This window comes from Scyliorhinus torazame, chromosome 7, assembly GCF_047496885.1.
Source record: "Scyliorhinus torazame isolate Kashiwa2021f chromosome 7, sScyTor2.1, whole genome shotgun sequence".
Classification (NCBI taxonomy): domain Eukaryota; kingdom Metazoa; phylum Chordata; class Chondrichthyes; order Carcharhiniformes; family Scyliorhinidae; genus Scyliorhinus; species Scyliorhinus torazame.
In genome coordinates, this window is record NC_092713.1 from 69,273,452 (window position 1) to 69,296,661 (window position 23,210).

At 46.1% G+C, this 23,210-nt stretch overlaps 1 protein-coding gene across 3 annotated transcripts in view; it reads right to left on the reverse strand.

The window, feature by feature from the left end:
* The window catches only part of ipo13b (importin 13b), a 253,469-nt gene extending 230,737 nt beyond the window's left edge, over nucleotides 1-22,732 (reverse strand). For all 3 annotated transcript variants that reach the window (XM_072510858.1, XM_072510859.1, XM_072510857.1), the window contains exon 1: nucleotides 22,086-22,732. In XM_072510858.1, coding sequence (XP_072366959.1) covers nucleotides 22,086-22,148 — 63 coding nt within the window. In that variant the 5' untranslated portion in view covers nucleotides 22,149-22,732. The remainder of the gene's footprint in view (nucleotides 1-22,085) is intronic.
* Nucleotides 22,733-23,210: the final 478 nt, after the last annotated feature.

Genomic DNA, 23,210 nt, shown 5'->3' on the forward strand with positions numbered 1-23,210 from the left:
CAGGGGGTTTGGGTCTCCCGAACCTGTTGTACTACTACTGGGCGGCAAATGTGGAGAAAGTGCGGAGCTGGGTCAGAGGGGTTGATTCTCAGTGGGTCAGAATGGAGGAGAGTTTGTGCAGGGGGTCGGGGCTGAAGGCACTTGCAACAGCGCCGCTCCCGATAGCTCCGGGGAAATATTCAGGGAGTCCAGTAATAATAGCTTCATTGAAAATCTGGAGGCAGTTTCGCCAACACTTCGGGTTGGGTTTAGGGTCAAGGGAAATGCCGATTCGGGGGAACCACAGATTTGAGCCAGGGAGGTGGGATGGAAGTTTTCGGAAATGGGAAGTGAAGGGGATTAAGACGCTAAAAGATTTGTTTCTTCGGGGTCGGTTTGCAGGATTGAGGGAGCTGGAAGCAAAGTATGGGCTAGAGCAGGGAGAAGTGTTTAGGTACATGCAGGTTCAGGATTTTGCCAGGAAGGAGATACAGAGCTTCCCAGAGGAACCGGCCTCCACATTGCTGGAGGAGGTGTTGACGACAAGGGGACTGGAGAAGGGGGCAGTGTCAGCGGTGTACGGAGCTATTTTGGAGGAGGATAAGGCACCACTGGAAGGGATCAAAGCAAAGTGGGAGGAAGAGCTGGGAGAGGTTATAGAGGAGGGGGTCTGGTGTGAGGTGCTCCGGAGAGTGAATGCCTCCACCTCATATGAGAGGTTGGGGCTGATACAGCTGAAGGTGGTATATAGAGCGCACCTCACGAGGGCGAGAATGAGCCGTTTTTTTGAAGGAGTAGAGGATGTGTGTGAGCGTTGCGGGAGGGGGGGGGGGGGGGGAATCACGTTCATATGTTTCGGTCCTGTCCAAAGCTAGGGGAGTACTGGAAGGAGGTGTTTAGGGTAATTTCCAAGGTGGTGCGTGTGAAACTGGACCCGGGTCCCCAGGAGGCCATATTCGGGGTGTCGGACCAGCCAGGGTTGGAATTGGGAGCGGAGGCAGATATCATAGCCTTCGCCCCGTTGATTGCCCGAAGGCGGATCCTGCTGGGATGGAGAGCAGCCTTTCCACTCAGTGCCCTGGCGTGGCGGGGGGACCTGTTGGAATACTTGATCCTTGAGAAGGTCAAGTTCGAACTGAGGGGAAGCTCGGAGGGTTCTACAAGTCATGAGCACTATTTATTATGCACTTTCAAGAACTGGATAACATCGAACATTAGTTGGTGGGGGGGGGGGGGGGACGACTATGGGTAATCCCTGATTCCTTTTTGTCATTTGTTTATGTAAACATGCGGGCTGATGTTTGGGGGTTGGTGGGCGGATGGGATCGTTGTTATTATGGGGATTGACATATCTTGTTGATTATTGTTTATTGTTGATGGGTGTAAATGCGGGAGAAAATGTGAAAAAGGAGAATAAAATTTAAAAAAAGATAGGTAGCGTGATAAATTAAAAGTTCTCTTGGTGATATAAAATATTCTCCTTGGAAGTAGAGTACATAAAACAAGCTTTATTATAGATCTACCCAATGGCATACTTGATGATCTACTTGAATGATAACTAAAAAAAAAACTACCAAAATATTTCAGTCCACATTAGAGTTTATTGGTGCGAGGGATTTCTTTTTTAAATGTTCTCGGAAACTAGTTTATTTTGCTTCATCAGGCCATTAAATAAATGCAGATTAGTCGGCATCCAATTTTGTCAATTCCATATTTCCCCAAAATGCTCATGATACTGTAATTGATAAAATCAAAATAATCATGTCGTTTATGAAATATATTCACACTTGATTAGTTTGATATGTGGATTCTGATCAATATACACCGTCCCAAAGGACATTGGAGAACAGAACGCACTCATTGGATTTACAATATCATACACATCTTCAAAAATGAAAAGAGCAAAAAAGGTCAATATCATTTCTTTTCTAAATTCATTTTTACAAGATGTGGGCTTCACTGGCAAAACCAGCATTTGTTGCTCATCCTTAATTGCCCTTGAGAAGGGTGTGTGGTGAGCTGCCTTCTTGAAACACTGCAGTCCATGTGGTATAGATTCACCCACAGGGAGTTCTAGGATTTTGACCCAGCGACAGTGAAGGAACGGTGATATATTTTCAAGTCAAGGCATTGAGTGACTTGAAAGCAAGGCTCAAAAGAATGTTTGTACAAATTATCAAAGTTTGCCATACACAAGAATTAGGGTCAGGACACACTCAATTTCAATTGATAATTTGCTCCTCCAGTTTATCCAACATATATCTCACAGCAAGGCAAATGGAGATTTGTTTTGACCAGACACATACTGATAGAAACTGATCACCATGTTTAAGGATTTTGAATCAAGCTAGTTAGAATTCCAAATAGATAGAATTTGTTTGCTCAAAATTCCTCTTCAAAGCCAGAAAACTTATGCATTAGTCAGTTGAGGCTTGAGGATGCCTCCCACCAATTAAAACCACACATCTCATCAAGAAAGTGTACAGGTTCCTGCCACTTGAACTGCCAGGATTAGGTTACACATCAAGGCACAAGGTTTGAAGAGTATCTAGAGCAGAGAGGGAAGAATTATCGAGTGAAAGCTCCATCCTTCCACATTCCATTAGTGAAAGAGGTTGGCTGGTCAGGAGATTGTCGGGACTCTGACCCCAATTTTTAATTCCTCTCTGGCCACGGAGGAGGTGCCAGAGGACCAGAGAACAGCTAATGTGGTCCCATTATTTAAGAAAGGTTGTAGAGAAAGCCAGAGAATTACAAACCAGTGAGTCTCACGTCAGTGGTTGGGAAACTACTGGAGAAGATTCTGAAGGAGAGGATCAATCTCCACTTACATAGAACATTACAGCGCAGTACAGGCCCTTCGGCCCTCGATGTTGCGCCGACCTGTGAAACCACTCTAAAGCCCATCTACACTATTCCCTTATCGTCCATATGTCTATCCAATGACCATTTGAATGCCCTTAGTGTTGGCGAGTCCACTACTGTTGCAGGCAGGGCACTCCACGCCCTTACTACTCTCGGAGTAAAGAAATTACCTCTGACATCTGTCTTATATCTATCTCCCCTCAATTTAAAGCTATGTCCCCTCGTGCTAGACATCACCATCCGAGGAAAAAGGCTCTCACTGTCCACCCTATCCAATCCTCTGATCATCTTGTATGCCTCAATTAAGTCACCTTAAGTCTTAACCTTCTCTCTAACGAAAATAGCCTCAAGTCCCTCAGCCTTTCCTCATAAGATCTTCCCTCCATACCAGGCAACATTCTGGTAAATTTCCTCTGCACCCTTTCCAATGCTTCCACATCCTTCCTATAATGCGGCGACCAGAATTGCACGCAATACTCCAAATGCGGCCGCACCAGTTTTGTACAGCTGCAACATGACCTCATGGCTCCTAAACTCAATCCCTCTAACAATACAAGTTAACACACCATACGCCTTCTTAACAACCCTCTCAACCTGAGTGGCAACTTTCAGGGATCTATGTACATGGACACCGAGATCTCTCTGCTCATCCACACTGCCTTTAGATGATTGATGCAGGTAGGGCAGTAGATGTTGTCTATATGGACTTCAGTAAGGCCTTTGACAAGGTCCCTCATGGTAGACTAGTACAAAAGGTGAAGTCACACGGGATCAGGGGTGAGCTGGCAAGGTGGATACAGAACTGGCTAGGCCATAGAAGGCAGAGGGTAGCAATGGAGGGATGCTTTTCTAATTGGAGGGCTGTGACCAGTGGTGTTCCACAGGGATCAGTGCTGGGACCTTTGCTCTTTGTAGTATATATAAATGATTTGGAGGAAAATGTAACTGGTCTGATTAGTAAGTTTGCAGACGACACAAAGGTTAGTGGAATTGCGGATAGCGATGAGGACTGTCGGAGGATACAGCAGGATTTAGATTGTCTGGAGACTTGGGCGGAGAGATGGCAGATGGAGTTTAATCCGGACAAATGTGAGGTAATGCATTTTGGAAGGTCTAATGCAGGTAGGGAATATACAGTGAATGGTAGAACCCTCAAGAGTATTGAAAGTCAAAGAGATCTAGGAGTACAGGTCCACAGGTCATTGAAAGGGGCAACACAGGTGGAGAAGGTAGTCAAGAAGGCATACGGCATGCTTGCCTTCATTGGCCGGGGCATTGAGTATAAGAATTGGCAAGTCATGTTGCAGCTGTATAGAACCTTAGTTAGGCCACACTTGGAGTATAGTGTTCAATTCTGGTCGCCACACTACCAGAAGGATGTGGAGGCTTTAGAGAGGGTGCAGAAGAGATTTACCAGAATGTTGCCTGGTATGGAGGGCATTAGCTATGAGGAGCGATTGAATAAACTCGGTTTGTTCTCACTGGAACGAAGGAGGTTGAGGGGAGACCTGATAGAGGTATATAAAATTATGAGGGGCATAGACAGAGTGGATAATCAGAGGCTTTTCCCCAGGGTAGAGGGGTCAATTACTAGGGGGCATAGGTTTAAGGTGAGAGGGGCAAGGTTTAGAGTAGATGTACGAGGCAAGTTTTTTATGCAGAGGGTAGTGGGTGCCTGGAACTCGCTACCGGAGGAGGTAGTGGAAGCAGGGACGATAGGGACATTTAAGGGGCATCTTGACAAATATATGAATAGGATGGGAATAGAAGGATACGGACCCAGGAAGTGTAGAAGATTGTAGTTTAGTCGGGCAGCATGGTCGGCACGGGCTTGGAGGGCCGAAGGGCCTGTTCCTGTGCTGTACATTTCTTTGTTCTTTGTTGCCAGGAATCTTACCATTAGCCCAGTACTCTGTCTTCCTGTTATTCCTTCCAAAATGAATCACCTCACACTTTTCTGCAGTAAACTCCATTTGCCACCTCTCAGCCCAGCGCTGCAGCTTAGCTATGTCCCTCTGTAACTTGTAACATCCTTCCGCACTGTCCACAACTCCACCGACTTTAGTGTCATCTGCAAATTTACTCACCCATCCTTCTACGCCCTCCTCCAGGTCATTTATAAAAATGACAAACAGCAGTGGCCCCAAAACAGATCCTTGTGGTACACCACTAGTAACTGGACTCCAGTCTGACACTTCCCATCAACCACCACCCTTTGTCTTCTCCCAGCTAGCCAATTTCTGATCCAAACTGCTAAATCTCCCTGAATCCCATGCTTCCGTATTTTATGCAGTAGCCTACCGTGGGGAACCTTATCAAACGCTTTACTGAAATCCATATACACCACATCAACTGCTTTACCCTCATCCACCTGTTTGGTCACCTTCTCAAAGAACTCAATAAGGTTTGTGAGGCACGACCTCCCCTTCACAAAACCGTGTTCACTATGTCTAATCAAATTATTCCTTTCCAGATGATTATACACCCTATCTCTTATAAACCTTCCCAAGATTTTGCCCACAACAGAAGTAAGGCTCACTGGTCTATAGTTACCGGGGTTGTCTCTACTCCCCTTCTTGAACAAGGGGACAACATTTGCTATCCTCCAGTCTTCTGGCACTATTCCTGTTCACAAAGATGACTTAAAGATCAAAGCCAAAGGCTCAGCAATCTCCTCCCTAGCTTCCCAGAGAATCCTAGGATAAATCCCATCCGGCCCAGGGGATTTATCTATTTTCACCCTTTACAGAATTGTTAACACCTCCTCCTTATGAACATCAAGCCCTTCTAGTCTAGTAGACTGAATCTCAGTATTCTCCTCGACAGCATTGTCTTTTTCCAGTGTGAATACTGACGAAAAATATTCATTTAGCACCTCTCCTATCTCCTTGGACTCCAAGCACAACTTCCCACTACTGTCCTTGACTGGCCCTACTCTTACCCTAGTCATTCTTTTATTCCTGACATATCTATAGAAAGTTTTTGGGGTATCCTTGATCCTACCTGCTAAAGACTTCTCATGTCCACTCCTGGCTCTTCTTAGCTCTCTCTTTAGGTCCTTCCTAGCTAACTTGTAACTCTCGAGCACCCTAACTGAACCTTCATGTCTCATCTTTACATAAGCCTCCTTCTTCCTCTTGACAAGTGTTTCGACTGCCTTAGTAAACCACGGTTCCCTTGCTCGACCACTTCCTCCCTGCCTGACAGGTACATACTTATCAAGGACATGCAGTAGCTGTTCCTTGAACCCCTAACAGCGTGACCTCTCCTTTCCTGTTTCTAACCTCAGCCCATACTACCTTTTTTTAAAAAATATATATTTTATTAAAGTTTTCAAACACAATTTTTCCACCTTACAACTCAACAAAAAAGATAACACAATAACTAATAGATAACATTATTTAAATAAAATAGTGAACTAACAAAGTAACAAAAAATAATGCTCCCCCCCGCCCCCTCCACCCCAACCAGAACAAACAGGTTGTGTGTGTCCCCTCTCCCCCCCCCCCCCCCCCCCACCACCACCCACCCTGGGCTGCTGCTGACGATCTTCCTTAACATTCCGCGAGATAGTCAAGGAACGGTTGCCACCTCCTGGAGAACCCCTGAACCGATCCTCTCAACGCAAACTTCATCTGTTCCAGTTTTATGAACCCTGCCATATCGTTTGTCCAGGCCTCCACGCCGGGGGGTTTCGCTTCCTTCCACATGAGTAAGATCCTTCGCCGGGCTACCAGGGACGCAAAGGCCAGAATATCGGCTTCTTTCGCCTCCTGCACTCCCGGCTCATCAGCTACCCCAAATATAGCTAACCCCCAACCTGGCTTGACCCGGACCTTCACCACCTTTGAAATCACTCTTGCCACTCCCCTCCAGTACTCATCCAGTGCCGGACACGACCAACCAGAACATGTGTGGTTCGCCGGACTTCCCAAGCACCTCCCGCACCCGTCCTCCACCCCGAAAAACCTGCTCAGCCTCGCTCCCGTCATGTGTGCTCGGTGTAGAACCTTGAATTGTATCAGGCTAAGCCTGGCACACGAGGAAGAGGAATTTACCCTACTTAGGGCATCAGCCCACAGACCCTCCTCAATCTCCTCCCCCAGCTCTTCTTCCCATTTTCCCTTCAGCTCCTCTACCAGCGCCTCCCTCTCATCTCTCATCTCCTGATATATTTCGGACACTTTGCCCTCCCGACCCATACCCCCGAAATCACTCTATCCTGGATCCCCTGTGTCGGGAGCAGCGGAAATTCCCTCACCTGTTGCCTCGTAAATGCCCTCACTTGCATGTATCTAAAGATATTCCCCGGGGCAACTCATACTTTTCCTCCAGCGCTCCCAGGCTCGCAAACGTCCCGTCGATAAACAAATCTCTCAATCTCCTAATTCCTGCCCGATGCCAGCTCTGGAACCCTCCGTCCATCCTTCCTGGGACAAACCTATGGTTGTTCCTGATCGGGGACCACACCGAGGCACCCGTCACACCCCTATGTCGCCTCCATTGCCCCCAGGTCCTTAAGGTTGCCGCCACCACTGGGTTCGTGGTATACCTTTTCGGGGAGAGCGGTAGCGGCGCCGTCACCAGCGCCTTTAGGCTCGTTCCTTTACAGGACGCCATCTCCAGCCTCTTCCACGCCGCCCCCTCTCCCTCCCTCATCCACTTGCGAACCATCGCCACATTGGCGGCCCAATAATAATCGTCCAGATTCGGCAACGCCAGTCCCCCTCTGTCCCTGCTGCGCTGCAGGAACCCCCTCCTTACCCTCGGGGTCTTCCCTGCCCACACGAAACTCATAACAATCCTATCTATTTTCTTTAAAAAGGCCTTAGTGATCAAAATGGGAGACATTGAAAAACAAAAAGAAACCTTGGGAGGACCATCACCTTGACCGCCTGCACTCTGCCCACCAATGAGAGCGACAGCATATCCCACCTCTTAAAATCCTCCTCAATCTGCTCCACCAGCCGCGTCAGATTGAGTTTGTGTAAAGTTCCCCAGCTCCTGGCTACCTGAATCCCCAGATATCGGAAGCTCCTTTCCGCTCTCCTTAACGGCAGGCCGTCTATCCCTCTTCCCTGATCCCCGGGGCATACTACGAAAAGCTCACTCTTCCCCATATTAAGCCTGTATCCCGAAAAATCTCCAAACTCCCTCAATATCTGCATGACCTCTGTCATCCCCTCCACAGGATCCGCCACATACAGCAGTAGGTCATCTGCGTAGAGTGACACTCGGTGTTCCTCTCCCCCTCTAACCACCCCCCTCCATTTCCTAGAATCTCTCAACGCTATGGCCAGTGGTTCAATTGCCAGCGCGAACAGTAATGGGGACAGAGGGCACCCCCGCCTTGTTCCCCTATGTAACCGAAAATATTCCGATCTCTGCCGATTTGTGACTACTCTTGCCACTGGGGTCCCATAGAGGAGTTTAACCCAACTGACAAACCCGTCCCCGAACCCAAACCTCCTCAGCACCTCCCATAGATACTCCCACTCTACCCTATCAAATGCCTTCTCTGCATCCATCGCTGCCACTATCTCTGCCTCGCCCTCCGCTGGGGGCATCATTATCACCCCCAATAGTCATTGCACGTTAACATTCAGTTGTCTCCCCTTTACAAACCCTGTCTGGTCTTCATGCACCACCTCCGGGACACAATCCTCATCGCCAGCACTTTTGCCAGCAACTTGGCGTCTACATTCAGGAGCGAGATAGGCCTATATACGCATTGCAGCGGATCTTTATCTCGCTTCAGGATTAATGATATCATCGCCTCCGACATTGTCGGGGGTAGAGTCCCCCCTTCTCTGGCCTCGTTAAAGGTTCTTGCCAACAGCGGGGCCAACAAGTCCACGTACTTCCGATAAAATTCCACCGGGAAACCGTCTGGTCCCGGGGCCTTACCTGCCTGCATGTTCCCCAACCCTTTAGTCACCTCGTCAACCCCGATTGGCGCCCCCAGACCTGCCACCTCCTGCTCCTCCACCTTCGGGAACCTTAGTTGGTCCAAGAACTGTTGCATCCCCTCTTTTCCCTCCGGGGGTTGGGACCTATATAGCCTCTCATAAAAGGTCTTAAACACCTCATTTACCTTCCCTGCACTCCGCACCGTAGTTCCCGTTTCATCCCTAACTCCCCCTATTTCCCTCGCCACTATCCTCTTACGAAGCTGGTGGGCCAGCAGCCGACTCGCCTTTTCCCCATATTCGTATCTCATCCCCTGTGCCTTCCTCCACTGTGCCTCTGCCTTCCCTGTGGTCAGCAGGTCAAACTCCGTCTGAAGTCTTCGCCTCTCCCTATATAGTCCTTCGTCCGGGGCCTCCGCATATCTTTTATCCACTCTCAAAATCTCCCCCACTAATCTCTCCCTTTCTTTGCCCTCTTTTTTCTCCTTGTAAGCCCTAATGGAGATCAACTCTCCCCTAACCACCGCCTTCAGCGCTTCCCATACTACCCCCACCTGGACCTCACCATCATCTTTGGCCTCCAGGTACCTTTCAATACATCCCCGCACCCTTCCACAGACTCCCTCATCCGCCAATAGTCCCACATCCAGTCGCCAGAGTGGGCGCTGTTCCCTCTCCTCTCCTAGTTCCAGATCCACCCAGTGCGGGGCATGATCTGAAACGGCTATGGCCGAGTACTCCGTTCCTTCCACCCTCGAAATCAGTGCCCTACTCAAAACAAAGAAATCTATCCGGGAGTAAACCTTATGAACATGGGAGAAAAAGGAAAACTCTTTGGCCAACGGCCTAGCAAATCTCCACGGATCCACTATCCCCATTTGCTCCATAAACCCCCTGAGCATCTTGGCCACTGCCGGCCTTCTTCCAGTCCTAGATCTAGACCGATCTAACCCTGGATCCAGCACAGTATTGAAATCCCCCCCCATTACCAGGCTTCCTAGCTCCAGGTCCGGGATACGTCCCAGCATCCGCTTCATAAATCCCGCATCATCCCAGTTCAGGGCATATACATTTACCAGCACGACCTCCATTCCCTGCAATCTACCACTCACCATCACATATCTGACACCGTTGTCCACTACTATATTCCTAGCCTCGAACGACACCCGTTTCCCCACCAATATGGCCACCCCTCTATTTTTCGCGTCCAACCCTGAGTGGAACACCTGTCCCACCCATCCTTTCCTTAACCTAACCAGATCCACCACCTTCAGATGCGTCTCCTGAAGCATGACCACGTCTGTCTTCAGTCCTTTTAAGTGCGCGAACACTCGGGCCCTCTTAATCGGCTCATTTAGGCCTCTCACATTCCACGTGATCAGCCGGATTGGGGGGCTGCCCCCCCCCCCCGCCAACTAGCCATCACCTACTCGGCCAGTCCCACGTGTCCAGGTCCCGCGCACCCACCAGTCCCCCAGGCAGCGCACTCCCGTCCCGACCACCTCTTCCCTTGCTAGCTCCCTCTCGATCCCAGCAGCAGCAACCCAGTTATTCCCCCCCCCCCCGCTAGATCCCCATCTAGCATGGTTACTCTCCCATAATGCTTCCGAAAGTCAGCTGACCCCAACTGACCCCCCCCCCGCCCCCCCCCTCCCCCCCCCTCCCGCCCCCCCCCCTCCCGCCCCCCCCCCCCCCGCCCGCCCCCCCCCCCGCCCCCCCGCCCGCCCCCCCGCCCCCCCCGCCGCCCCCCCCCCCCCCCCGCCCCCCCGCCCCCCCCCCCCCCGCCCCCCCCCCCCCCGCCCCCCCCCCCCCCCCGCCGCCCCCCCCCCCCCCCCCCCCCCCCCCCCCCCCCCACGGTGTGTGGAACTCTCATCCTCCTTGCGCCTATCTTCCCGAGCCCATACTACCTTAATCGACGAGTCCTCATCAAACGTCCTTTCTGCCACCGTAATACTGTCCTTGACTAACAATGCCACCCCTCCCCCTCTTTTACCACCTTCCCTGAGCTTACTGAAATATCTAAACCCCGGCACCTGCAACAACCATTCCTGTCCCTGCTCTATCCATGTCTCCGAAATGGCCACAACATCGAAGTTCCAGGTACCAACCCATGCCGCAAGTTCACCCACCTTATTCCGGATGCTCCTGGCATTGAAGAAGACACACTTTAAGCCACCTTCCTGCCTGTCGGTACACTCCTGCAACTTTGAAACCTTACTCATGACCTCACTACTCTCAACCTCCTGTATACTGGAGCTACAATTCCGGTTCCCAAGCCCCTGCTGAACTAGTTTAAACTCTCCCGAAGAGCATTAGCAAATTTCCCCCCCCCAGGATATTGGTACCCCTCTGGTCCAGGTGTAGACCATCCCGTTTGTAGAGGTCCCACCGACCCCAGAATGAGCCCCAATTATCCAGAAATCTGAAACCCTCCCTACTGCACCATCCCTGTAGCCACGCGTTCAACTCCTCTCTTTCCCTATTCCTCGTCTCACTATCACGTGGCACATGGAGAGGCAAGGTTTAATTAAGGATAGTCAGTATGGCTTTGTCAGAGGGAGGTCATGCCTAACAAATTTGATTGAATTTTTTGAGCATGTAACCAAGTCTATAGATGAGGGTAGTGCAATTGATGTAGTTTGCATGGATTTAGCAAAGCTTTTGACAAGGTCTCACATGGGAGACTTATTCAGAAGGCAAATGAACATGGGATACATGGTGATTTGATAAGGTGGATTCATAATTGGCTTAACTGTAGGAGACAGAGGGTGGTGATAGATGGCTGCTTTAGTGTCTGGAAGCCAGTGACCAGTGGCATTCCACAGGGATCCGTGCTGTGTCCCCTATTGTTTGTCATTTATATAAATGACATAGATGACTATGTGGGGGGTAGGATCAGTAAGTTTGCGGATGACACAAAGATTAGCTGGGTGGTTAACAATGAGGTTGTGTGTCTTGGGTTACAGGAAGATTTAGACGGGGTGGTCAAATGGGTGGCAGATGGGATTTAACCCTGAAAAGTGAGGTGATACACATTGGAAGAAGTAATTTATCAAGGATGTATACCGTGAAAGGTCTGACACTGGGAAGTTCCGAAGAACAAAGGAACCTTGGCATGTTTGTCCATAGATCTTTGAAGGCAGGAGGGCAGGTTAATAGGGTGGTGAAAAAGACAGATGGAACACTTGTTTAATCAATCAGGGCATAGATTACAAAAGCAGGAAGGTCATGGTGGAGTTGTATAGAACTTTGGTGATGCCACAGCTGGAGTACTGTCTGCAATTCTGGTCACCACATTATAGGAAGGATGTGATTGCACTGAAGGGGGTGCAGAGAAGATTCACCAGAATTTTGCCTGGGATGGAACTTTTTAGAGAGGTTGGATAGCTTGGGTTGTTTTCTCTGGAGCAGAGAAGACCGAGGAGTGTCCTGATCGAGGTGTACAAGATTATGAGGGGCATGGACAGGGTGGATCGGGAGCAGCTGTTCCCCTTAGTTGAAGGGTCAGTTACAAGGGAACACAAGTTCAAAGTGAGAGGTGGAAGCTTTAGGTGGGATTTGAGGAAAAGCTTTTTTTACCCAGAGTGTGGTGATGGTCTGGAATGCACTGCCTGGGTGGGTGGTAGAAGCAGCTTACCTCACATCAGTTAAAAAGTACCTGGATGGGTACTTGGCCCATAGCCTTTATGGCGTGCCAAGTGCTGGCAAGTGGGATTAGGTAGGCAGGTCAGGGCCTTTCATGCATCGGTGGAGACTCAATGGGCTGAAGGGCCTCTTCTGCACTATTATTCTGTGCATAAGGAGTGTTTTGACGTTCTCAGGTATCAAGTTACCAACTGACTTGACTGAATTCTAAAATTCCAACATTAGACATGTAACTTAGAGCAATCAAAACCCTACATACATCAGTCTGATAATCAACGGTTTGAGTGCTGGATAACTCCCCAAGCTAAACGTCAAAAAGTAAATCAATGTAGCTGGTCCAAATACAAGTAGTCAACAGTCTCCATGTGGCTAAACATGGATGAAGGGACTGGAGGTATAGAACATAGAACAATACAGCGCAGTACAGGCCCTTCGGCCCACGATGTTGCACCGAAACAAAAGCCATCTAACCTACACTATGCCATTATCATCCATATGTTTATCCAATAAACTTTTAAATGCCCTCAATGTTGGCGAGTTCACTACTGTAGCAGGTAGGGCATTCCACGGCCTCACTACTCTTTGCGTAAAGAACCTACCTCTGACCTATATCTATTACCCCTCAGTTTAAAGTTATGTCCCCTCGTGCCAGCCATATCCATCCGCGGGAGAAGGCTCTCACTGTCCACCCTATCCAACCCCCTGATCATTTTGTATGCCTCTATTAAGTCTCCTCTTAACCTTCTTCTCGCCAACGAAAACAACCGCTAAATTTGCAAATGACATAATAGGTGGGAGAGTAAATTGTGAAGAGGACGCAAGGAGGCTACAAAGGGATATAGATAGGTTAACTGAGTGGACAAAGTCTGGCAAATGTGAAATTGTCCATTTTGGCAGGAAGAATAAAAATACTTATTATCTAGATTGCAGAGCTCAAGTGTCCTAGCGTATGAATCACAAAAGGAGAGTATACAGATACAGCAAGTAATTAGGAAATATAAGAGATCATCATTTATCGCGAGGGGAGTTGATTACAAATGTAGGGAGGTTATGCTTCAGTTGTACAGGGCATTGGTAAGACCACATCTGGAATATTGTTTCAGTATTGGTCTTCTTACTTAATCAAATGTGTTTGAAGCAGTTCAGAGAAGGTTTATTAAACTAATACCAAGAATGGGCAGGTTGTCTTATGAGGAAAGGTTGGAGAGGATAGGTTTGTATCCACTAGAGTTTGGAAGAGTAAGAGGTGACTTGATTGAAATCTTTGAGTTTCTGAGTGGTATTGACAGGGTGGTTGTGGAGAGGATGTTTCCTCTTGCTAGAGAATCTAGAAATATGAAGGGGGGGGGGTCACTCATTTAAGGCAGATGAGGAGGGTCCGTGAGGGTCGTTAGTCTCTGAAACTCTCTTTCTCAAAAGGCAGTGGAAGCAGAATCTTTGAATATTTTTAAGGCAGATCTCGAAAGTAACTTGATTAACAAGGGAGTGAGAGGTTAAATAGGGTAGGCTGGAATGTGGGGTTGAGGTTACAATCAGATCAGCAATCATCTTATTGAATGACAGAGTAGGCTAGAGAGGCTAGTGTAGCCACTTAAAATGGTTAACTCCCGATTTAAAATGGCGAACGGCAAAGGCTGATGGGAAAGTCAGCCAACAGGACAAAAACGAGCAGCTGCAGGTGGACTGTGTATTTACCTCTGGAAAGGCCAGTCAAGATCGATACCAACAACCATCAGCATAACAAAGCACCAGCCATCTACATACTAATGAGCAATCCCCGGGAACAATGAGCAACATTTAGACACATAAAGCAAAACCAGACTCTTTGGCACCAGCAGAAGCCTACACAAAAGGAGGTGAACGACCACCTCAGGACCTCCCATCGATCAGGGAACCGCTCCAGCATTGGAGAAAATCGAACCAAGTGATTGGAACCAGGTACAGGGTCCGCCCCAAAAGGCAGGAAGCCCCTGGGAACTATAAGAATTGAGCCCCAAATTCAAGGCGCTCTCTTCCAGCTCTCTTCAACCACCTCCAGCTCTCGTCGCTCTTCATCAGCCGCTCAAAATTGTAAGTCTTATTTCGACGCTCGCTACGAGATAGGCGCTCCTAGCTATCAATCTGTACCAACTTCGAATCCCGCAGGCTCAGAACCCGAACGAAAGGCCATTTGTTTCCCTGACCTGGTGGGCCAGTTCCAAGTTAAGTATAGGCCTGTTAGTTGTAAGACGTAGCTTAGACATAGCATTTATGCATGAGTAGTGATTACTGTGTACAATAAATGTGCTTTGATTTATATCTTATTAAGTGGTGTATTGGATTATTGATCATTACTCGGACTTGAACCACGTGGCGGTATCATAAAGATACCTGGCGACTCAAGAGCAAAGGTGAAAGAAACAGAGCAATTAAACTAAGGCAAAGTTAGCAACACTAGGTGGCCTACTCTTGCTCATAATATGTATGTTTGTAAGTCAACCAAGTCCCTGCTACTAGGCCCTATCCGGTCATGTCTGCTAAAATCACACTTATCTAGATGTCAACCAAATGCAGGAACACTCAGTAGTAACACCTCAGAGAATTGAAGAACATGTAAATGGTAAGTAGTTAGTCTTTTTTCCCAGCAATCAAGTCAGAAATGCAGTTTTTAAAATTAGTATCATAGTTAATTTTCTGGGAAAATGTTTGTTTTTCATCTGCTCACCTCCTCTGTTCAGAAGAAATGGAATAAGGGAATTAGTTTAGCATATAATATGACATCTAAAAGTAAAATAGAGTACTTTGCATAGAAGACATCTCACACGTATATAGTTAGAAATTTCTTGTGCACTGCAAATGGCACGGCAAGTTTATCCAGGGGCCAAGGCGGTCCCAGATCTGATCATCAGTCCGCTCTGATTTAGTTCATTTCAACTGGGGCGGAGAGAGCAGTACAGTCATCCGAAATCTTCAATTCAGAATGAGAAAATCAACCCCCCCTCCCGCCTCCCCAACCACCACCTTCTCACTGTAGTCTGCACATTCTTCCTTTTGGATAATAATTCAATAATGAAATAATAACGGAAAATTAAAAACTAATAGCAAGCAAAAGTCTAACAGCATTGCTAGTGTACCTACGCCACATGGACTCCCAACAGTTCAAAGTGGCGGCTCACCACCTTCTCAAGGACAATTAGGGATGGGCTGGTCTCGTCAACAACACCCACATCTCACAAACGAATGAAAACAATTGAGCATTAGTTACAGATTTCCAGGAGCATTTACTTCTGTTCCACTGTTCAACTGATATTTTAGGAATCACTGAGTCAGAGTTAGCAAAATACAGGCAGGCAACAAATATGTTAGTGCTCATTGATAAAATTGTTCAGCTCTCAGATCAGTTTTTGCCCTTTTATCAGAGTGAAAAAAATGGGTCAAATAGATTAACTCTTTTCTCCTGCCTCTTTTCTTCTATCTGAAAAACAAATTACGGCCCACAAATATTCAATCTAAAGAACTATAAACTAAGTGGCAGGATTTCATAAAATAATTGGGTAGAAAGTGCTATTTATGATCAAACGGTCTCCTCCCCACAAGTCAACTAAAATTTAGCTCAGTCAGATTAATATACCCGCTGTTGCTATAGCTAGTGATGAACAATGGTGGATACATTAGAAACAAAACTCAAAATGAATGATCTAAAATTGCAACTAACGTGTTAATTTCAATGAGCCAACATCACGCTGTCGCACACAATCACAACTGTGTAGGAAGCAGAACTGAGTTGCTTTCTTCAGCGCGCACAGGGAGGCACAGTTTTCCAAAACAAAGCTGTGTAACAACCAGATGACATTTTCAAAACAATATTTATTAATTCTACCGCTAAAAGGGCAGTTTAATGTGCAATTCATTTGCAATTTTAAAACTGGCTATAACATTTGAATGAAAGGAACAAATGACCAACCAGACACGTGCATTCTTAAAAAAAAGATGGATCCTTAGGAGCAATCTGAATTGATACAAAACAAAAGTACAGGGAAACCAACACACAACTCATCAAATCCTAAATTCATTTTTTTTTTAAAAACTTATCTATCTCAAGATCATCTCGGCAATATAGCTTTAAAGTAAATTAGAAATGTTTATGGTAGCAAAACTAGAAATGAGAAGAGTTTAAAGTTGTAAAATTACAATCTGGACATTATCCATAATTTAAAAAGGTCATGAATATATCTACGCTCTTTTGTTTTACTAGCTGATTTAGCATGCTGCTTCTCATGAACATATACCCCCCAAAAAATGAAATTCTGTATTGTTTTCGGTAATTGTTTCTCTGCCTGTCACAACTCTACTTTATTGTTTCTCCAACCACCTTTAGTCATCTGCTTTCCACTCTCGCCTCTCTCAAGCCTTCACCTAAACTTTCATATTGGAAGGCGATGGGAACCAAAGCCAGTGCTTAAGGATGGGGAAGAAGCAGAGTTGAAGGCTGGGAAACAGTTGGAAGCTAGGGTGGGGTGAAGGGTAAGACTTGTAGTTGTGTAGCACTTTTCACAGCCACAGCATATCCCCAAGGCATTTTACAGCCAACAAAGATGTTTTTGAACTGCAGCCATTGTTACAATTTAGGATCAAAACAAAGAAACAAAACTAAAAGACATTTAAATATATCTTTCACAACCTTAGAACATCACAAAGTGCATTTTAATCAATAAATTATTTTAAAGTGTAGTCACCGGTGTAATGTAACACAGGAGTGAATTCTTTCCTATAAACAGCTTCAAATTAAATGGCCAGATCTATTTTTTGTTTTGATGGTGGGGATAAATGTTGGCTAGGGCACCCTGGAAAACACTTCTTTTCTTTGGAGAATGCTGTAGGATCTTTCACGTGCAGAGACATAGAGGGGGCTCAGTTTAGCATCTTATCCAAAGACAGCACTTCTCCTTCAGCACTTCTCCTTCATTACTGCACTAATGTGACAGCTTACATCAGGTAAACAAGTCTCGGAAATAGTACTTGAACCTGCAATCTTCAGAGTCAAAAGGGAGTGTGCTATCACTGAGCTACAGATGGCATTTTAGGTGAAAGTTCCCAGGCAAAGATGGTATTTCTGGAAATTTTAACAGAAAATACTCAAAATTACATTAAAACAGATAATCAGGTGCAGCATCAATGTATGCAATGTTCTGTTCACCTTATTGTATTATTAATGAGCATTTGCCATCAAGAGACAATCATTTATTTATTTTAAATTCCTGGAATGTGGGCACCATCATTGGCAAGGTTAGCTTTGAATTGCACATCCTTAGTTGCTCAAGAAGGTGAGCTGGACAGCTATGGCTCACATTGCTGTCTATGTGATGAAGGTGCTCCCAGTGTGGTTAGGTACGGGGTTCTCCAGTCAAGGAATGGCAATACATATCCAATTCAGGTTGGTGTGCGACTTGGAGGTCATTATTTTCTCATGTAGCATTGCCCATTTTCTTCTAGCTGGTGGAGAACACTCTTTTGCGATATACTGCTAAGTGGTCTTCAAAGGTCGCTGAAGTGCATCCTCTAGATAGTACGGTACAGATTGTGGTCAAGTTATGCGGTAAGAGGAGTGGATATTTAGGCCAAAAGGTGAAGTGCCAATTGAGCAGACGGCTGTGTTCTGGATGATGTCAAGCTTTGAATGATGTTGGAACTGCACAGGGCAAATAGATCATATTCCATCAAACTCTTGACTTGATCCTGGAGGTGATAGTAAGGCAAATCACTCTTCAAAGAATACCTAGCATCCTGACATGCTCCTAACTTTGGAATTTGAGATGTGCCAAAATAAGTTCAGGAATGTTAAGTCCATTTGATAGTCAGAGAGAAATGGCTCCCTTCTCTCTAGTTGGAGTTAATAATGTTTGGCTATTGTGTGGCACAAATGTACTTGCCATTTATCAGCACAAGTTTAGCTGTTGCCTAGGTCTTGCTGCACACAGACATGGACCGCTTCCTTATCTGTGGATTTGCAAAGGGAGCGGAATATGTATTATGTTGAAAAGACGTCCAGTGATGAAGCAGTTGAAAATAGTTAGGCTAGAAGGTTGTTGCCATGGGAAAGCTTGCAGCAATGACCTAGGCAGAGATAACTGGCCTCCAACAACCACTACCTTCTTCCTTTGTATTAGATAGGTACTAGCCATTGGAAAGTATTCCCCTGCATCCGTATTAACTTCAGTTTTACTAGGATTTTTTGGTGATATACTTGGCAAATTCTGCCTTCATGTCAAGGACAGTCACTCCTGCCTCATTTATCCAAATTCCACCCTTTTGTCCATATCTAGACCAAGCCTGTAATGGAGTCTGTAGCCGCGTAGACCTGGCCAAACTCAAACAGAATAATGCTGTTTATGGGTGAATAAGTGCTGCTTTATAGTTATTTTAACGACTCCTTCCACCACTTTGCTAATAAACGGAAGTAGCCTGATAGCACAGTAATTGGCAGCGTTGAATTTGACCTGCTGCTCTTTGTCAGCAGGACACAACTATATGATAAAATAGAATCACAGAATGATTACATCGCAGGAAGCCATTCAACACATCATGCCTCTTCTGGCTCTCTGCAAGGCAATTCAACCAGTGCCATTCCCCAGCCTTTCCCCCTTATCCCTTCAGTTTTGTCTTCTTCAGATAATGATCCCATTCTCTTTGTAATAACAAGATTGAAACTGCCTTCTCTACATTCTCAGGCAGTGCATTTCAAATCTTTAATCACTTGTTGCAAATAGGTTTTTCCTCAGGTTGCCATTGTTTCTTTTGCCAACCAAGTCTGTGTCCTCTGGTTCTCATTTCCCCCCCCCCCCCCCCCCACCCCCCCATTTACTCTGTTCAGACACCTCGTGATTTTGAATACCTAACCAATTTTTCACTTTGTTGTGCAGGTGTCAGTGTTATAGCTGCACTCGAGAAGATAAGCTGGGGGTCAGAGCTAGAAGAGAACTACAAGCATTCAGACAGGATATTTTGGGATATATAGTTTTTACTGTATCCAGTACACTCAGCCATTTATTCGTCTCTCATATCAAATTGGCTAAAGGCTGAAAGCTATGACAGTGGGGGCTGAGAATGGTTATTCAATTGAGGGATGGCTGTGAATGCTTCATCTCCACTATCAATGAGGACAGGGATGTTCATGTAACCTTCCCCTTCTACCAGTTACCAAATTGGTTACCACCAATCATGACTGAATGTGGCACAAATGCAGAACTGGGACATGATGTATTGGTAGCAGGATAGCTTAGCCCTGTTTAGTAGGTTGCCTCCACTGTTTAGCATGCATGCAGTCTTGTGTGGTAGCTTCAACAGATTGGCACCTCAATTCAGATATGCCCTGATGCTACTCCTGGTCCTCTTCATTGAACCAGGGTTGGCCATTGAATTCATGGTGATGGAGGACTGAGTATATACTGAGGTAGGAGTTTACAGTCTGCACTAAAATTTAGCTACTGCTGCAGGTTCACACCAGTTCAAGGATGCTCAATTTTGAGCTACTAGATCTATTGTTAATCTATCCCACTTAGCACAGAGGAATTGCCACAAGTCATGGTGGAAGGTGCCCTCAGTGTGAAGTACAGGGAGCTGGAAGAGAAGACATTGCTGCAGATATTTTTCTACAGTCAGAAAGCTGACATTGGAGCCAACCCAATGCAGTCACACCAAGCAGCACTACAGAGGAAGAGAGTTAGAGGTCAATGATATGGTCCGCCATGGCAATAGGTACAGAGAGGCCAAAGGAGGGAAAATATACCAGAGTCACTAAAGATGTCATGTGCAACTTCAGTTAAAGCCATTTCAGTGCTGCAGCAGGAATGGAAACCTGAGATTCTAACATGGAGTTGCAGGAAAGATGAGCGGAGATTTGGAAGACAGCATGAGAAGAAGACAGACTGGAGGTAGGTGGCAGTTTGCAGGGTGGGGTGGAAAGAGTGGTCTTTTGAGGAGATGACAGAGGTTTTTAAAAAATGAGAAAATGTACCTGAAGAGAGGGAATAATTTACAATGTCACTTAGCAAGGAAGCCTGGAATGGAAGTTGGTTGGCTGGGGGGTTGTATATAACAGAGATTGCAAACAGTAGGGTAGAGCCTGAGACAGTTGATGGGGAAATGATGGAATTGATGGTAAGAGTGCGACATTTACAGTAATTCAAAGCCAATGGCTTCAGTCTTTCCAATGGTTAACTGGAGGAAATTGAGACTCATCTAAAATTAGATATTTGTAATCCCTTTGAGAGCTGTAAACCCACTTAGCAAAACTGTTCCTGTGACACTGGTGTTTAACACACCCTCCCACATGCCTTCAGCACTCGGGTCTTCAAATTCCAAAAGTTCTTTTGCCTCGTCACCTCCCTCTCCCCCTTTAGAATCATCTTCAAAATCCATGTCTGAGGCCGAACCTTTGGCTAGAAATCATCTTCGGCTTGTCACTGTTATTTTTGGAACATATTTATATTTTAAAGTCATAAATCCAACTTGTTATTTTTGAACTGTCTAGTTATTTATAGCCATGAAAAGCACACATTCAAGAGGTAACAAAACATAGTCATCTTTGATGGGATCACCTACTTTTTTTAAATCCTTTAAAAAATATTGGTAATGTATCTTTCAGATAGGTCAATCCCTTTTAGCAAAACTAGATCAGCACCAGAGGTCATCTGAGCCAGGTTCATGGGTCAATACAGCAGGGAGATGAGTCTACTTTGGATTATTCAGAGGGCGAGATCAATCCACACAGAGGAGAAGAATCCTGCCCAAGGACAGGAAAACCTTCAGGAGGTATAAATTTTGTTGGAATCCAAGTGTGAAAAATAGAGATTTAAAACTCCATTCTGGCCTAATTACACTTTCCTTGTTCTAAATCAGACTCTTCTGGCCTCAATTTCACATTGTTTAACCTCCCACAGCCAAGATCTGGTTTGCCCCAATCTTTGCTCTTAGCAGGTCAGCTTCAAGAATCCATTAGCTCATGTGCATAACACAAACAACCAGTAAAAATGGATTGGTTTACACAACAATTGTTACTGCAATCACAAGTAATCCCGTACAATGGTATTCTAAAATAATATAGCAATGTACAGTAAAGGATTATTTTCATTCAAATATGTTGACAAATAGCTCAAAATTTTGAAAGGGGGTCCACTATTATGTAGCCAGTGCACAAGCATGCTTCCAGTATGATATGCCTAAAAATAATTGTTCACTGTAAAATGATATTTTTAAATAAATTGACAAAAATGTGTTCTTCCCCCAGTAAAGTAGGCAAAATGTGTCTAGGTCCATTCTGGGATCTAACTTCAGCATTAAAAAATTACAAACAGATATACTTGTAAGATAACAAACTAAAGTCAACAAGTTATATCCGTTTGCATGTCAAAAGCTTAGCTGCAATAAGTGTGTCAAAGGTAAATTGTAATTGATGAGACCATTATATTACAAAATAAAAACATTTACAATTTGACTACAATGGTCACGGTCCTTTTCCTCACTAACTAGGCAAAAAAGAAACAATACCTTTATATTTTGTTACATTTATGACTAGGCTTTGATAGACCGAAGCATCCACTTGCCAGGTAATGATTTGAATGTACCTACACGCTTATGAGTTCACAGAAACCATGACTAGATGACGAAAGGTACCATGTTGCAAATAAATGAAACCGGCATAATTCTTACCTTTTCCACATTTGCTACTGAGTAATCTAAATTATCTTCGCTCTCTCCTCTTTCACGATCCATTTTCACAGGGCTGGGAGGGAAGAATATTACTATTGTTGCTCTTTCCCTTCAGTTCACCATCAGCCCTGTCGTGATTGGGGAGAGAGGAAAGGGGGGGGGATTGATCACAGGCAAGATGACCCTGTACCAGTTCTCGCTTCCCTCCACCGCAGGATGACAGCTGAGGCAGCCCTTCGGATCTCCTTTGTGTCCTCCTCGAGCACCCCGTTCACTTCCCGCTAAATGAGCAAGGAGCGCCGCATCGTCCGCCTTGAAAATCGCACCCTCACCAATAACAATGGCGGTGCCTCAGGAGGCGAGCGGCTGCACACACACAATCGCTCTCCAGCTTTAAATTTCTCTCAGACACCTTGGGGCCTCCGGTGACAGATCCGAGGGGTCCTGCCTGCATCCAAGGGGGCTGCGTACTCGCCTTCTTTATATGAACGTATTATACAAGCAGCCAAATATATATAGTTTAATGTATTCTGGAGAAAAAAAGACAAAATGATCCTCTTCGAAAGAGATACAAATACCGAGCCGCGCTCTTGTTGAACCACCGCAAGGAGCACTTGGAAACCTACATGCTCAACCCGGTGGGCGTTGCTGCAGGGAAACGCATGCGCATATTGCCCGCCTGGCATTCCGGGAAATGTAGTTCCAACATTGTTCCGCCGGGCATTCTGGGTAATGTAGTTCTTCATTGTCCGCCTGCCTCAATACCTACCGAAAGGGGCACATCATTTCCAGTCGTGCTTTGCGCAGCCCCTTCCCCCTCAAGAGGACCTGCGCAAAGAGACATGTGCCCAGGTCTAGCGCTGCTGATTGGTGCTCGGCTGGCCAGGTTTCTGCCAATCACTTTGCGCTTCACTTGACGGGTGCAGGCGCGCGAGTGCGTTGTTGGGAAGGGTCTCGTGTTTGGAGTGTGGCTGTTCACCGCTACAGCAACTAGTCTTCCTGCAGCCCCTGCAACAGGGAAACGCTTTAAGGAGGCAGTTAAAAAATGGACCAGTGACATAGATATTAACGCGGCTTAAGAATGAGGCCTGAGCTTATTTCGGCTGTGTGAGAAGTAGTCCAGTC